The sequence below is a fragment of the Entelurus aequoreus genome, linkage group LG22, assembly GCF_033978785.1.
Source record: "Entelurus aequoreus isolate RoL-2023_Sb linkage group LG22, RoL_Eaeq_v1.1, whole genome shotgun sequence".
In the NCBI taxonomy this organism is placed as follows: Eukaryota; Metazoa; Chordata; class Actinopteri; order Syngnathiformes; family Syngnathidae; genus Entelurus; species Entelurus aequoreus.
The window spans coordinates 660,885-678,914 of NC_084752.1; the positions used below are offsets into that span (position 1 = coordinate 660,885).

Here is an 18,030-nt window from a genome sequence, read left to right on the forward strand (position 1 = left end):
GACATTGTACAGTAAGTTATTATTTCATTATGTTTGTTGGCTCTCATGAAGTAGTAATCAGTGATGTTGTTGAAGGGAAAAGCTAACGTGACATGCCACCTTTTCCTTAAAATGAGAAAAATACGTAAATATTACATGGTATTACAAATGTGCCTGTTACTACATTACATACAGTATATACTTTAAACGTTTGTATAAAACATTGATAGAAGTGTTTGGATGGTTTTTTTTTAAAGTGCTTTATAGACGGAATAGGGCAACTCACATAGGTTCATTGATCATATTCATTTACTAAAGTGCATAAAAAAAAGAAAAACATAGGTGTTCTTGTCTTACATAAGGATCGCAAATGATCTGTAAAATTCCCCCCAAAAAGTTCCGCTTCAATTATGTGACAAACTCAACTTTTTCAAACAAAAATGCTTCCTGCTGGTTTGTATTCAGTCAATAATTGATATTTGGATATTTTTAACAGCAGCATCAGCAGGAGAGGGTTGACAATTGCAAGTATTATATAAAGCTTCACTTGCATTCAAATGTAAATGCTACTAGCACCAGATTGAAATTAAAATAAGCAATACAAATATAGAGAAGAGGGGGGAAAAAAGCACAGTAAATGCATTGGAAGAGAAAGATGCTTTACATGACATCCAAGTTGGTAAAAATGAGAAAAAAAGTAAACACACCCTAAACCAGGAGTGTCCAAAGTCCTGCCTCGGGGCCATTTGCGGCCCGCAGCTCGCTTTTTTATTGGCCCACAGCACATTCTAAAAATAAAATTAAACACAAGGTTAGAGAGCAATATTAGGGCGGACCTGAAAACAATCAAATAGAAAGGTTTGGACACCCCTGGCCTATATATAAAACCTATTTCCCGACAAAGTCCACAGGCTTCTTCTTTGGACTCTACAGGAATGAAACCACAGCTTTTAATGTTCCAATAAAATGATGTAATTGCTATCTGAGGAAAGCACTGCGGTGGATCTGGCGTTTAAACATACGCGTCATAAAGGCTACAGATGCTAAGTGTCATAAGTCCACCATGAGACTCAGGTGTGTCTGAGTGTTACCTTTTCCCAACAAACTACAGCAAATATTCCTGCATGGAACACTGCAAAAAGTGAAATCTAAGTAAGATGAAATATGTCAAATAAGGGTGATATTTGCTTATTTTCTGTCTGATAAGATCATTCTTCTCACTAAGCAGATTTGATGTTAGAGTGTTTTACTTGTTTGAAGTGTTTTTCTCCTAAATGATGTCAGTAAGATATTACAGCTTGTTGCTGAGATTTGATGAGCTATATTGAGTAAAACATGCTTGAAACTATTTGTGTCCAAATGTCCAAAACACACCCAGCAATGGTGCACAGGAAGGCGGGGAAGAAGAGGAAAAGGCGGCCAAAATGGTCAAAAGTCCCAATCTTGTCCAAAATACCTCCCCGGATTCCAGTCCCACGTGTGCCGCCGCCGGGCCGCACAAGTCCCGCGATGCAAAAAATGTCCAAAACGCACCCAGCAAAGTCCCACGGGAAGTGGAGGAGAAAAGTCGTCAAAAGTCCCCAAAAATGTTCAAAATACCTACTCAGGTTCTAGTCCCACCGCGCAAGTCCCAGCATAACACACCCAGCCGAGTCCCACGGGGAGGGGGGATAACAGTTGGAAAAGTCGGCAAAAGTCCCAAAAATGTTCAAAATACCTACCCAGGTTCCAGTCTCACATGGAGTGCCACAAGTCGAACCCGGGTGTGATTTTTGAACATTTTACAGACTTTTCTCACTTTGACACAATTGCATACTTGCCAACCTTGAGACCTCCAATATCGGGAGGTGGGGGGTAGTGGGGGTGGGGGCGTGGTTATTTACAGCTAGAATTCACCAACTCGAGTATTTCATATATATTTCATATATATATATATATATATATATATATATATATATATATATATATATATATATATATATATATATATATATATATATATATATATATATTTATTTTATTTACATAGAAGAAAAAAAAAATACTTGAATTTCAGTGTTCCAGTGGCTATCCATTAGATGGCAGTATTGTCCTGTTTAACTTCTCCGTTCATGATGAGTATATCATTTCGGCAAGCTGTTTATATTGTGGGAAAGCGGACGTGAGAACAGGCTGTCCCCACTCAGTCTCAGGTCCGCATTGAGCTGGAGGGGGCGTGGCCTCCAGCTCCGGCTGAAGACCGGGAGTTTGTCGGGAGAAAATCTCTGCCGGGAGGTTGTCGGGAGAGGCGCTGAATACCGGGAGTCTCCCGGTAAAAACGGGAGGGTTGGCAAGTATTAAAACAGATGACAGCCAAATGGACTTTGCTGTTTTATTTTCAATGAAACAAGAGAAAATAGGTACTCATATAGTAGTACACTTGTTATTAGTGAGAATATACTTATTTTAAGCTATTTTTGGGTTCATTGAGATTAGCTAATTTGACTTGTTTTGGAAAGTCTTGACAAGCCACATTTTCTTGTTCTATTGGCAGATAATTTTGCTTAGTTCAAATAAAATACCCCTCATTTTCGGCAGCGGACAAAAATGCATAATAAAGAAGGGAAAAAACATATATAAGTCGCACTGGAGTATAAGTCGCATTTTTTGGGGGAAATGTATTTGCTAAAAGCCAACAGCAAGAATAGACATTTGAAAGGCAATTTAAAATGTCTAAAGAATAGTGAACAACAGGCTGAATAAGTGTACGTTATATGAGGCATAAATAACCAACTGCTATGTTAACGTAACATATTATGGTAAGAGTCATTCAAATAACTATAACATATAGAACATGCTATACGTTTACCAAACAATCTGTCACTCCTAATGGCTAAATCCCATGAAATCTTATACGTCTAGTCTCTTACGTCAATGACATCAATAATATTATTTCATATTTTACGCTAATGTGTTCATCATTTCACACATAAGTCGCTCCTAAGTATAAGTCGCACCCCCTGCCAAACTATGAAAAAAACTGCGACTTGTAGTCCGAAAAATACGGTACTTAAAATATGTTCCCCTAGTGTCCAAAAAACTCTAAATTAAGTCTTTGCTACTTAGGATATGTTCCCCATACTAAAGTGTTACCAAAAACATATAACTTTGTTTTGAATTTGAAAAAAAAACACATTGTATTTTTCACTAAAGTATAAAACTGGTGGGGTTCGGTACCTCCAACAAGGTTAAGAACCACTGCAATAATATGTTACGTTAACATAGCAGTTGGTTATTTATGCCTCATATAACGTACACTTATTCAGCCTGTTGTTCACTATTCTTTACACATTTTAAATTGCCTTTCAAATGTCTATTCTTGCTGTTGGCTTTTAGCAAATACATTTCCCAAAAGATGCGACTTATACTCCAGTGCGACTTATATATGTTTTTTTCTTTCTTTATTATGCATTTTCGGCAGGTGCGACTTATACTCTGAAAAATACGGTAATTGCTATCTGAGGAAAGCACTGCGGTGGATCTGGCGTTTAAACATACACGTCATAAAGGTAAGTGTCATAAGTCCACCATGAGACTCAGGTGTGTCTGAGTGTTACCTTTTCCCAACAAACTACAGCAAATATTCCCGCATGGAGGAACACGTGACAATAAAGCCCCCCTCCCCAGTAGAGACCAACCTGAGGAAGCCTAAATAAATAACCAATTACCACTCGTAGATCCGCTTGAACCCCACCAGCTCGGCGTGAACGGCTAAAAATGGAACCTTCTATTGGCAAGGGGGAGACGGCTCTTTGTCCAGGGGGGGTTTAAATGTAACGAAACCCAATTAACGGAGAAGAAAGCCCAGCCGGCAGCGAGCGGAGGAGCGCCACGAGGCCCGGGGTAATGAGTGGAACAAGCACAGGGACGGGAGTGGAGGAGGCTACAAATAACAGGAAAAGCCTGCCCTGGAGACACATTTACATCTGTGAAGGCCCCGCTACTCCATCTCTCTGCATTTCAATCAGAAATCCTGCACGCTAGTCAAGAGTTGAGCCGCTGAAGGGAAGCGTTGACACTGAAGGCCGAGGCCAGCAGGAAAGAAAAGTAAAGAACACATCAAGTCATAAACTGGGATGTTATATTTTAAGAGCGGGTTGCAGTGTGAATACGCCAAGGATTTAACACACACGACCAAAGCAAAACATCCCAATAATGTAAGGGGTGTAAAATGCGGTCATGCTCGGCGCCACGCCTCTAATGAATCTACATGTGGGGCACAAAGGAGCTATTAACAGCCAGAGTGTCTTCCTCCCTGCCGTCGCCACCAGCGGCTTCACAACTCAATAGCACCAGCTGGATTACCCATGATCCTTCAGCTGGCAAACCAATCACACTTCTTTCTCTCCCTCACGCGCTGACATTTGCAACCAGCAAGCGCGTATAATTTGTGTGAAATGTGCCTCCATGCCCCAGATGAAAAAGACTTGATCCGCTTTTTAAAAAAAGAAATCTGTTTCAACTCTTAATTTTTATACATTGCCGAGCTATTAAAAAAAAAAAGAAACTTGGGGGGGAAAAGAGACGGAAGTTAGAAATGATCCGGACTTAAAAGGTCCCAAGTCAAATGAACTTTAAAAGGGAATCATTTCAGGGTTCTTGGCTCCTCTCTGACAGTAAATGTATGAATAAAAGTCGACATTTTCCAATATATTCTGCTATGTTTGTGCGGAGAAAAGCCAGGAGGGGCGAGTGGGAAGTTTAAACATTTTACACTCTGTAAGTAATTGTAAGTCATCTCTACAGAATCTCCTCTCTGGTCAACAAAAGCACCTTGAAGATTCTAGCGGGAACTCTCGTTCAACCCTTTTTCCATTACGCATGCACCTCCTGGTACCCTAGCACCTCCAAAACCCTCAAATCTAGACTCCAAACATCCCAGAACAAGCTAGTCAGGTTACTTCTAGACCTCCACCCCAGATCCCACCTCACTCCTACCCACTTCTCTAAAGTGGGCTGGCTCAAGGTGGAGGACAGAGTTAAACAACTTGCACTGAGCCTGGTCTATAAAATCCACTACACCTCCCTGATACCGAAGTACATGTCAAACTACTTCCATAATGACCGCCATAACCACAACACCAGGGGGAGCTCCACTAACCATGTTAAACCCAGATTCCGATCTAACAAAGGTCTTAACTCATTCTCCTTCTATGCCACATCAATGTGGAATGCACTCCCAACAGGTGTTAAAGAAAGTGCATCTCTATCCTCCTTCAAAAGCGCACTAAAACAACACCTCCAGGCAACTTCAACCCTTGACTAACACCCTCCCCCCTCCACATCCCACCTCCCCGGATTGTAAATAATCAAATGTAAATAATCAAATGTATTTCTAATGTATATACTTGTTCTTATGCTACCTGAGCTCACTATGTTCTCTGCTCGCTGTACATATCCTACCAAGTCACACCTACACTGTTTCAATGTCCATTTCTCTGATGATGCAATTGTTGATGACTGAAGTGCTGATATCACCCCCCCCCCCCCTCCTCCTCCTCATCCCACCCCCCGGATTGTAAATAATTCAATGTATATACTCTGATGATGAACTTGTGTGATAACTGATAGTATATATTTGTACCATGAATTGATTAACGTGTAAGTTGAAAAACTTATTGGGGTGTTACCATTTAGTGGTCAATTGTACGGAATATGTACTGTACTGTGCAATCTACTAATAAAAGCTTCAATCAATCAATCAATCAATGCCGACCAGTTGACCGGAACGACTAGTGATGACGCAGAGCTTGAATTTAACCACGGCAACCGCCCTCTAAATTTTTTTACCAAATTTGACCAAATTTACCAACATCGACGGCAAGAACATGACTTTTTACTTGTTAATGGACGAGGGATGTAACAGTCAACGGTATATTAATATTTTGCGATAAAATTCCAGACGGTTAGTAACACCATCTAATTTTTTAAGTACCAAAAAACAGTCACTTATTAATGCATTTTAAAGTTAAAGTAGCAATGATTGTCACACACACACTAGGTGTGGTGAAATGTGTCCTCTGCATTTGACCCATCCCCTTGATCACCCCCTGGGAGGTGAGGAGAGCAGTGGGCAGCAGCGGTGCCGCGCCCGGGAATCATTTTTGGTGATTTAACCCCCAATTCCAACCCTTGATGCTGAGTGCCAAGCAGGGAGGTAATGGCTCCCATTTTTATAGTCTTTGGTATGACTTGACTGGGGTTTGAACTCACAACCTACTGATCTCAGGGCGGACACTCTAACCACTAGGCCACTGAGTTAGACAACACGAAGTCAGGCGCATGCGCACTAGCGTTGTTTGGCTTGATAATCATGGTGGACTGACTACACAGACTTTGCACAGGAGATTTCCCCTCGGAGTAAACGTAGCCAAGCGCTTGGTTTAACGTCATTTTCCCTCGCTTCTAGCCGTGCCTTTAAGAGCGTACTGCTGTGTTTAGATGGAGACAGGTGTGGACAATATTGGAGACAGACGCACTTGTCCCCACACTAAAAGTATACAGCGAAGGACAAAATGTTGTCTGATGTTGCTTTTATTTTCTCGTTCATCAGCTGCTGTGATGATGTGAGGAAACGTTGTCACAACTTGTTTATAAAGTCTTTATAAATAATGATAAATGGGTTATACTTGTATAGCGCTTTTCTACCTTCAAGGTACTCAAAGCGCTTTGACACTATTTCCACATTCACACACACATTCACACACTGATGGCGGGAGCTGCCATGCAAGAAACTAACCAGCAGCCATCAGGAGCAAGGGTGAAGTGTCTTGCCCAAGGACACAACAGACGTGACTAGGATGGTAGAAGGTGGGGATTGAACCCCAGTAACCAGCAACACTCCGATTGCTGGCACAGCCACTCTACCAACTTCGCCACGCCGTCCCCTTTACCGTATTTTTCGGACTATAAGTCGCAGTTTTTTTCATAGTTTGGCCGGGGGTGCGACTTATACTCAGGTGCGACTTATGTGTGAAATGATTAACACATTAGCGTAAAATATGAAATAATATTATTGATGTCATTGACGTAAGAGACTAGACGTATAAGATTTCATGGGATTTAGCGATTAGGAGTGACAGATTGTTTGGTAAACGTATAGCATGTTCTATATGTTATAGTTATTTGAATGACTCTTACCATAATATGTGAGGTTAACATAGCAGTTGGTTATTTATGCCTCATATAACGTACACTTATTCAGCCTGTTGTTCACTATTCTTTACACATTTTAAATTGCCTTTCAAATGTCTATTCTTGCTGTTGGCTTTTAGCAAATACATTTCCCCCAAAAGTACGACTTATATATGTTTTTCCCTTCTTTATTATGCATTTTTGGCCGATGCGACTTATACTCCGGAGCGACTTATACTCGGAAAAACACGGTAAATGGGTTTTCATGGCGATATGTTTTAAAAATGATATTGATGTGGACTTTGTCACATATGATAATAACATTTAGTCCTTTCCTCATGTTGCACAATGGGCTTTAAGAGTGTGATTTAGCAGCGCATTAAGGATCATTGTAGTTTTCACTGTGTTTGAGCACCATGTGGAAGCTGACCAACGCTGAGTGGGTGGTGGCGTGTGAGTGTGAGTGTGAGTGTGCTCTGGCAGGGCCCCGGGCGAACTGCAGGACGCTCACCTTGCGGCTCATTACCGCAGCGAGACCTGGTCACATCAAAGGAGCGCAGAAAGGGCAAACATTCTGCTGGAGTGCTGCCGTCGACAAGCCAGCGAGCTCATGCGAAAACACTTGCAAGACCACACACACATATCTTGAACACCCAACGGATAGTACGAGTGACACTTGTTCAACAAAAAGCCAAACCTATCGTTTGTATTTGAGAGTTGTATTGTTGTCACGCCGGTTTAATCTTGCTGACAGTGAAATGATCCAATGTGGGCAAGTTTATTTACATGTACATTCTTGTGTTTCTATTTGATAAAACATAGACATTTGTCATACGAGGTACACTGCAAAAAGTCAGTGTTCAAAAACAAGAAAAAAAAATACAAAAATGAGGGGTATTTTATTTGAACTAAGCAAAATTATCTGCCAATAGAACAAGAAAACTCGGCTTGTCAAGACTTTACAAAACAAGTCAAATTAGCTAACTTCAATGAACCCAAAAATAGCTTAAACTACCGTATTTCCTTGAATTGCCGCCGGGAATATAGTATTCGCCTGCCTAGAATTACAGTCGGGTCAAACTTGTTTCGCAAAATAATTAGCGCATGCTTGGCACTTCCGCCGGGTCAAATATGAGTCATTAAATGACTTCCGCCTCCTAGTGGTAGAGGGCGCTAGTGATCCTTCTTGCGACTGCTGGTACTGCAGAAGACCGGTGCTGCAGAAGAAGACAACACGCAGCAAGAGTGAGCAGCCATTGTTTGCTTGCACTTTTACCATGGAGGATTACATATCTAAAATAAAACAGTTTTCTAAACTGGACTTTCAATCGAAGCAGGAGGTAATACTTAAAGGAAGATCTCCATCGAGACAGAGAGACTTTTAAAACTGAAGAAAGATAAGGAAGACTTCTATAGGAGCTGCGCATGGACTCATTTATACCTAAAGGTAAGATCATAATAACGTTTTTTTTTAATTAAATGTGATTTTCATGATAAGGTAAGCGCCGGAGTGAGAAGAGGTTTTAAAATAATTAGCGCATGCTTGCCCATCCCGCATGCTTTTGGTAAACGCAGGCGTGAGAAGAGGTTTTAAATTAATTAGCGCCCCGGCGGTTATTCAAGGAAATACGGTAAGTATATTCTCACTAATAACAAGTGCACTTTTCTTGCTAGAAAAAAAAGAGAACTTTTTGCTCAATATGTTGAAAAATATTCATAAATTAGGTAAATACTAGTGCCATTATCTTGACATTTTGATATATTTTTTTAATGCTTGAAATAAGAAATTATTACTTTAAAAAAGTAGTTTTATAATTATTATTATTTTATAAGTATTATGTGAAAATAAATGAACACTAAAATTCAAGTATTTCTTTTATTTATATATATAATAAAATAAATATATACATATAATATATATATATAGCTAGAATTCACTGAAAGTCAAGTATTTATATATATATATATATGAAATACTTGAGTTGGTGAATTCTAGCTGTAAATATACTCTCCTCTTAACCACGCCCCTCCGCCCCCAACCACGCCCCCCCCCACCTCCCGATATTGGAGGTCTCAAGGTTGGCAAGTATGGACTTATAGTCCGAAAAATAGGGTAGAATAAAAACTAATAATCATCTTTTGATATGATGTACTTAGTCCATAAATAACAAACGTGTACTTCATGTTTAGTGACATGCTCATTCTTATTTTTACACTTTTTTTCCCAAATTCCATTGTATGTTATACTCTTCTGACACCACCAGATGGCAGTATAAGTGTCCACATAAGCGGCCATAAGACCCCAATTCAGTAGTGTACACAATTTTGGAAATAAGAGCTAAAAGATGCTGTCCACGCATGTGGCCACTAAGCCTTTAGTGTTGATGACACAACAGTTGATATTCTAGTTTCAAGCATGTTTTACTCAATATAGCTCATCAAATCTCAGCAACAAGCTGTAATATCTTACTGACATCATTTAGGAGCAAAACAAGTAAAACACTCTAACATCAAATCTGCTTAGTGAGAAGAATGATCTTATCAGACAGAAAATAAGCAAATATCACCCTTATTTGACATATTTCATCTTACTTAGATTTCACTTTTTGCAGTGTAGCAACATGTTTATATTTTACCAATAGCTTGTCGGTCCTTGTGAGACAAGGCAACGGGGCTAAATAAAAAAAAAACACTCCCTGGAACTTGCTTCCATTTGTTTTGGTTTTCCCTCATGTGGTAAATTAAAGGGTGAGGAGAAACTGCGTCTAGACTCTTTGGTTCCGTCTACTTTAGGCGGCGGTTTCATCTGAATAGCACATTCACTCGGAGTGTAAAACAATGCTCAAGTATGCTAGCGGAATGCGTGTGAATAATCCCATTTAAGTGCAATATAAGATAGATTTCAATGGTTCTAAATGCAACTTACACTCTGGAGAGTGTAAGTTGCATTTAGGCTGCATCAATGGCTAATTACCCCTGATCAACTGTGTGTTTTGAAGCTGGAATGTTAATCTCGGAGCCTTAAATGTGATCTCCTCTGCAAAGCTGACCACGCACGGGGTGGTGGGGATGTTTGAAACGCATCTTTATTTTTATTGCTGAATCAATCAGTATGCTTCTATTTATAGCAACCCCATTAACACGCTGCATGATTTATCATTAGAATGCACACTGCAAAAAGTGAAATCTAAGTAAGATGAAATATCTCAAATAAGGGTAATATTTGCTTATTTTCTGTCTGATAAGATCATTCTTCTCACTGAGCAGATTTTATGTTAGAGTGTTTTACTTGTTTTAAGTGTTTTGCTCCTAAATGATGTCAGTAAGATATTACAGCTTGTTGCTGAGATTTGATGAGCTATATTGAGTAAAACATGCTTGAAACTAGAATATCAAGTGTTGTGTCATCAACACTCACAAGTAGAAAACTACTTTTTTAAAGTCATCATTTCTTATTTCAAGCATGAAATAAAAAAATCATGACTTTGACACAATTGTGTCTCATAATTAAAACAGATGACAGCCAAATGCTGTTTTATTTTCAATGAAACAATAGAAAATAGGTACTCATATAGTAGTACAGTTGGCACAGTACAGTAAACTGACAGTTAATATTTAAACATTTAACATGTGACATTTCTAACTATTTTGAACAGAAATAGTTCATGCACATTCAGATAAATTCTTCAAAATCACAATAAAAAAATTTGGTCGGGGCCGGGCTGTAAAAAAAAAATAAATATATATATATATATATATATATATATATATATATATATATATATATATATATATATATATATATATATATATATATATACATACACTAGCGTTCAAAAGTTTGGGGTCACATGTAAATGTCCTTATTTTTGAAGGAAAAGCACTGTACTTTTCAATGAAGATAACTTTAAACTAGTCTTAACTTGAAAGAAATACACTCTATACATTGCTAATGTGGTAAATGACTATTCTAGCTGCAAATATCTGCTTTTTGGTGCAATATCTACATAGGTGTATAGAGGCCCATTTCCAGCAACTATCACTCCAGTGTTCTAATGGTACAATGTGTTTGCTCATTGGCTCAGAAGGCTAATTGATGATTAGAAAACCCTTGTGCAATCATGTTCACACATCTGAAAACACTTTAGCTCGTTACAGAAGCTACAAAACTGACCTTCCTTTGAGCAGATTGACTTTCTGGAGCATCACATTTGTGGGCTCAATTAAACGCTCAAAATGGCCAGAAAAAGAGAACTTTCATCTGAAACTCCACAGTCTATTCTTGTTCTTAGAAATGAAGGCTATTCCACTAAATTGTTTGGGTGACCCCAAACTTTTGAACGGTAGTGTATATATATTCCTTGCGCACTAATTGACTGAAAGAGCACGCACTTGGCGCGATGATATCATTTTATCGATGGGAAAATGCAAGAAATGTAATGCCGAGTGCATATCATTATGTCAAGATAATGGCACTAGCATTTACTTCATTTAAGAATATTTTTCAACATATTGAGCAAAAAGGTCTAATTTTATTTATTTTTTTTGTACCAAGAAAAGTGCACTTGTTATTAGTGAGAATATACTTATTTTAAGCTATTTTTGGGTTCATTGAGGTTAGCTAATTTGACTTGTTTTGGAAAGTCTTCACAAGCCCAATTTTCTTGTTCTATTGGCAGATAATTTTGCTTAGTTCAAGTAAAATGCCCCTAACTTTTGTTTTTTTTCTCTTGTTTTTGAACACTGACTTTTTGCAGTGCAGCGCTGATGCCAACATGTCATTGGTGCCTACATTCACAATGAACGATGCCCTGAAAGACGGATGTAAATAAAAAGTGGCTAGCTTTTGCCCCATAAGCAAAATAGCGTGAAAAGGCAGAGCCCAATGAGGCAGAAGTGCTGATGAGCCGGCACACATGTGACAAACAAGAGTGGATTTGCCTGCTATACCTAGATAGTGCCCCCCATCTCCCCAACTCTCAGCTTTTGCCCAGGTATTCTGAGCATGAATGGCTGTCACTTTGGATTTAGGAGCTCAGCGTTGAAGGGGGAGAAAAATGAGAGTCTGGTGGGGGTCTTTGTGTGCCTGTGCCTGTGGAGAGGCGAGCGAGGGACTAAGCCCTCACTAGCACTGTTACACAATACACCTACGGAAAGGAAAGGGTTAGCGCCCGTGCCGCTTGCTGGTCTGACGGGTTTTTTCGCCGAAAGCACCGCAGTTCTCGCGCCGGGGAACTGTTTTTGAATGGTGCAGGGGGAAAAATGAGGATGGGGAGATGATTTGAATGAGAGCCGGAGACGGTATTGACCTAGTTTTCTTCTTCTGTAGTTCAGACGGATGCACTCCCACTCACATGACGAGCAAGAATAGGAGAAACCAAAACATCGGTAGCTTTGCAAGCCCAGTCTTCGCTGATGAATCATATTACGAAACAAAAACCCATCGAAGTGTCGGCATTCTGGAAACAAATTGACATATTTCGCAAGGTTACATTTGGTAGCAACACAATGTTTCTAAAAAAGGGGGAAGGTCACTTGGAGAAATGTTGCCTCAGGTGTTAAGACACCTGTGCCCTGGCCTTGAGCTGACTTTTCAACCAGTAAATCATTTGGAGACACTTGTTTTTTTAGGACAAAACATTCTGCCTCACTAGATTTAAACTGCGTGTCATTTTATTTTGTGCCTATATCGGATTTTGCATTTTTAGGTGGCAACATCAATATGTTTACATTTACAGAGCCCCTGACAGAACCCACCTACACCTAGGGGTGTAACGGTACGTGTATTTGTATTGAACCGTTTCTGTACGGGGGTTCCGGTTCGGTTCGGAGGTGTACCGAACGAGTTTCCACACGGACATATTAAGTAGCGTAACGCACGTTGTGTAAACAATGCACACCGAGGCACAACACACGGCATGCTAGCAGCTAACGGGCTAGGATAGACTGACCATACGTCCTCTTTTCACCGGACATGTCCTCTTTTGCGGAGCTGTCAGGGCGGAGTTTCTTAAATGCCTCAAATGTCCGGCATTTGGAGTTAGGGTTGCATGTATTTTCAATGTACGTTCAGGGTTAAGAAGGGGTTAAAAACAAAACAAACAGCAGCATTGGTGAGGGAGGGGCAGAGACAGAGAGAGAGTGAGAGAGTTATGATAAACGCGCATGCGTCGCCAGGCTCTGCTTTTTATCCATAGATTTATCACTTTTAATTTTGTATTATCTATAGCAGGGGTGTCAAAAGTGTGCCCCGGAGGCCATTTGCGGCCCACAGCTAATGTTTTAAAGGCCCACGGCACATTCTAAAAATACTATTAAAATAAACATAAACATAACAAAAGTGAAATTAAAAAGCTTAAAGGTTAAATGTAATTTAGAAAAAGTTGCAATGTTGACTAATAAAACAAAGCTGGGTTTTTTTCTTTCAAACTGTCATTGCTCAAAACATAATATTGAATCAAAATCAATGTTATTATGAATTATTGACCTATCCAAGGTTCCCATTACTTCACATCAAATATTACACTAAGAAAAATATTTTTGGTGGAAGATTTTGCAAATTTGGTAAATAAATATCCCAAAAATGTATATTTTGTTGTTTTCTTACTGGACCGAAAATGAACCGAACCGTGACCTCTAAACCGAGGTACGTACCGAACCGACATTTTTGTGTAGCGTTACACCCCTACCTACACCCAAAGTAAATGTAATCAACTACACATATTGGGCTGTGACAACATGCAAGTAAACTCAAATGTATTTGTATTTGTTATTTAACAGTCTTTGCGCCATATTTAGACCATATCTATCAGTCCAGGCGTTTGCAGTAGTTTTGTTTCTGTGAGTATACTTAATTGATTGGCAAGTTTCAATAAAGCCCACATCGACAGAATACATTCGACCAGATACAGTATGTGATTTATTTACAATTTTCAATCCTATTAAAAAAGGCCTGATTCCGAACTAAGAATATCTGATCCCTTTGTTATCACTTTATTTCGCCATGATTTAATTTTAATTATTTCACTTTGAACCGGATAGTATAAGACTTTGGTACAAAATACAACACTATTGGTGCTTGTTAACTCCACACAGCTAGTAAGCACTGATGGTGGTGGATCACATGGCAACTCTTTAGGCTTATTTCCATTATGGACTCTTCCAACAATACCGTCAAGCCCACTCTTTGGGTGTGATTACGCCTTTTAGAGGATTAACTGGTAAAGACTTCCAACAACTGCCTTTCAGGCTGGAATTAGCCATTAATCAAACCAATACATTTTCAGGGGTGCTCTCAATAGCCAGGCGGGATTGTCCCTTGCTACAAAAAAAGCACACAGCTATACAAATGTGATCCCCCTGCTCCCTAATAAATGGCTTTTCTGCAGATGCAGGAAAGTCCCCGAGAAGCTCTCCAAGGAGATGAACGGTCTAGTGACAACTGTTCAATTAGGCTTGTGCTACGTTTTTTTGTGTGTGTGTGTGTGTGTGTGTGTGTGTGCTTCAATGCAAACAAAACAGTGCAGTTTGTGAAACATGACGTCGAACAACGTCTGCTTATCCCTCCATGGTTGTAAAGAAATGGTAATGTTGGGTTTTGGGAGGACAAAACAAAGTGCTTAAGCCTGGTCGTATGTTGCATGCACCTGATGCCACAGATACAATAGATGTGACCACTCAATGGCTTGGGATTCAGCTGCATTCGAAAACTGTTGTCTGTTCATTGATTTCAATAGAAAACCCAAGTATTTGCTGAAACACCCACTAAAAGTCCAAACAAAGAAATGATTATATCAAATAAATACTAAGTGTTTTTGCAGGCTGTTGTAGTGTTCCGTAAAATTCATGGTCATAGATGACCAATATGTAACCCATCCTCCAAGTATTTATCATTCTTAATCAGCCAGGTTCCAATATTAACTCAATTATTTTGATCCATATAAAACTCTGACAAAAAAAACACAAATCTTGGCAGCGGTGAAGAAAGCTCCTGAATCACTCTTGCAGGTTCACGTGATGCATCTTGTGGGCATGTCTAGCTGTCCATGAAAAATAGTAGCAGGTAATACTGCTTTAAACCCATAGATGGCCACCACAGAAACTGGCAAAATAAGGGAGGAATGTGATGCTTGGAAAAAGTCCGGGAGACGGAAAAAAAAAGTCAAAAGTCTCTCAGGAAATTGGGAGGTTTCTTGTTGTGAACCGGTTCCCAAGGCTTTCATTCCTGGGAATCATGTGGCAGTTTCGCAAACAATTACCTCATCGATTCCTGTGGGGGCCAATGATGTCACCACGCTGGCAAGAATGGTTGACAATAGGGCAACTTGCAATACAAAGTGAATATTTCATCAATGGGAGAAAATACTACCAATATGCAGAAATATTAGCAAACATAGCATGTGATGACTTTGAATAATGCAAATTTGATCCTCTCTAAGCCACAAATGAATGTCCATCAGTCCGCATGTCGTCTATCACGTTAGTGCCTAGCATGAGACAGCATCTGACTGGCTCAGAGGCTGCACGCCTCCACCTCACCTGAGAGGTGTTCTCCAGAAAGGCCGCATATAAGCAAAAATAATAATTTTCTGCAAAATAATGGTTAATTTTCATATTTGTTCATTGCAAAATTCCACAATGCATAGTTCCATTGGACTTGATCTGCTTTTATTTGTCACTAGCTGAAGTACTTTTGAGTGCTCGGCTCATATATCTTTTGAAAATATACACTACCGTTCAAAAGTTTGGGGTCACCCAAACAATTTAGTGGAATAGCCTTCATTTCTAAGAACAAGGATAGACTGTCGAGTTTCAGAGAAAGGTTCTATTTTTCTGGCCATTTTGAGCGTTTAAGTGACCCCACAAATGTGATGCTCCAGAAAGTCAATCTGCTCAAAGGAAGGTCAGTTTTGTAGCTTCTGTAACGAGCTAAAGTGTTTTCAGATGTGTGAACATGATTGCACAAGGGTTTTCTAATCATCAATTAGCCTTCTGAGCCAATGAGCAAACACATTGTACCATTAGAACACTGGAGTGATAGTTGCTGGAAATGGGCCTCTATACACCTATGTAGATATTGCATCAAAAAGCAGACATTTGCAGCTAGAATAGTCATTTACCACAATAGCAATGTATAGAGTGTATTTCTGTAAAGTTAAGACTAGTTTAAAGTTATCTTCATTGAAAAGTACAGTGCTTTTCCTTCAAAAATAAGGACATTTCAACGTGACCCCAAACTTTTGAACGGTAGTGTATATAATTTACATTTTTATTGGAAAAATTATTGACACGTTACTGAACATGGTTGTGTAAATGCCCCAGAATAATTTGGTGTTTGTTTATTATAGTTATTTTCAAAACAAATTATTTCTATTTGGGGAACCCCTGGGACCACATCCAGGGAGTGGGCCTCTGTTGGGTTTGTGGACTATGTTTCTTTGAAACTAAACAAATTTGAAGACAATCTGTTTATCGTTTTTTTCCAGATGACAATGAATAAGAGAATATATACAGAACGGAATCATTAAGCAGAATCTAAAATGGAAATGGAACCATAAAACTAATTAATTCCCGTCCCTGTTTGCAAGTATCTTTTTTGCCTCTTACACAGGTGGGTTCACTTTTTTTAAAAGGGGTCATATTTTTATGTTTTTTTTACATTTAAAACACTTCATTGTGGTCTACACAACAAGAAATGGTGGTTCTTTGGTCAAATTGTTGCATGGATTATTTTTCATCTTCAAGCCACTTTCTGACCGTCTCCTCACGACGTGCCGTTATGTGGGCGGTCTTATTTACGTGACTTCTCCCCGCATCCATGTTGTAGTTTTTACCCCTTCCATATGGAGTCTACTGACGGATACAAGTTGGACCTATATGCTATTTTTTATTAGAAATGGCAACAGTGGAAGATGCATGTGCATGTACGAGCCAGTCTGCGCCACAACAAGAGGATAGAGGAAAATACCGTATTTTTCGGAGTATAAGTCGTTCCGGAGTATAAGTCGCACCGGCCGAAAATGCATAATAAAAAAGGAAAAAATATATATAAGTCGCACTGGAGAATAAGTCGCATTTTTGGGGGAAATGTATTTGCTAAAAGCCAACAGCAAGAATAGACATTTGAAAGGCAATTTAAAATGTCTAAAGAATAGTGAACAACAGGCTGAATAAGTGTACGTTATATGAGGCATAAATAACCAACTGCTATGTTAACCTCACATATTATGGTAAGAGTCATTCAAATAACTATAACATATAGAACATGCTATACGTTTACCAAACAATCTGTCACTCCTAATCGCTAAATCCCATGAAATCTTATACGTCTAGTCTCTTATGTCAATGACATCAATAATATTATTGGATATTTTACGCTAATGTGTTAATCATTTCACACATAAGTCGCTCCTGAGTATAAGTCGCACCCCCGGCCAAACTATGAAAAAAACTGCCACTTATAGCCCGAAAAATACGGTAAGTAACTTATTGACTACTATGTCGGACTACAATGGCGGAATCAGGCAAAGCTCTTCTACTAAATGTCTACCATATAAGGAGATATCCACAGACGTCACAGGTCAGACGTCACAGGACAGAGCAAATTCCAAACGGCTCAAAGTATGAAGGAAGGTAAGATTGTTTTGTAAATATCTTCACAATGCTTCCAAGGTGTGATTTACAATTTCTGGGCCCTATGCAGATCCCAAATCAGGTACCATCAGCTAAGAAAAAGTAGTTTTGTATAATAGGTCCCATTTAACGGTAGTGCTGAAGCCTTAGTTTTGAGGTTCAGGGGTCAGGACGGTCACATACATTTCCGGATCTTTCATCTGTAAAAAGAAGCGGGTCCAGAGAGGGAATGGATTGATGTAATGT

General features: G+C 39.3%; 1 protein-coding gene and 1 long non-coding RNA gene across 10 annotated transcripts in view; one reads left to right on the top strand and one right to left on the bottom strand.

Annotated features, from left to right (window-relative positions):
* Nucleotides 1–18,030, bottom strand: part of LOC133639584 (lymphoid enhancer-binding factor 1-like) — a 222,460-nt gene that overhangs the window by 35,267 nt on the left and 169,163 nt on the right. For 8 of the 9 annotated variants that reach the window (XM_062033020.1, XM_062033017.1, XM_062033018.1 and 5 more), the window contains one exon: nucleotides 687–767. The exons of the other annotated variant lie outside the window; for it this stretch is intronic. In XM_062033020.1, coding sequence (XP_061889004.1) covers nucleotides 687–767 — 81 coding nt within the window. The remainder of the gene's footprint in view (nucleotides 1–686; nucleotides 768–18,030) is intronic. 9 annotated transcript variants of the gene reach the window in all.
* Nucleotides 1–18,030, top strand: part of LOC133639587 (uncharacterized) — a 57,370-nt gene that overhangs the window by 17,565 nt on the left and 21,775 nt on the right. The gene's annotated exons all lie outside the window — the stretch shown is intronic.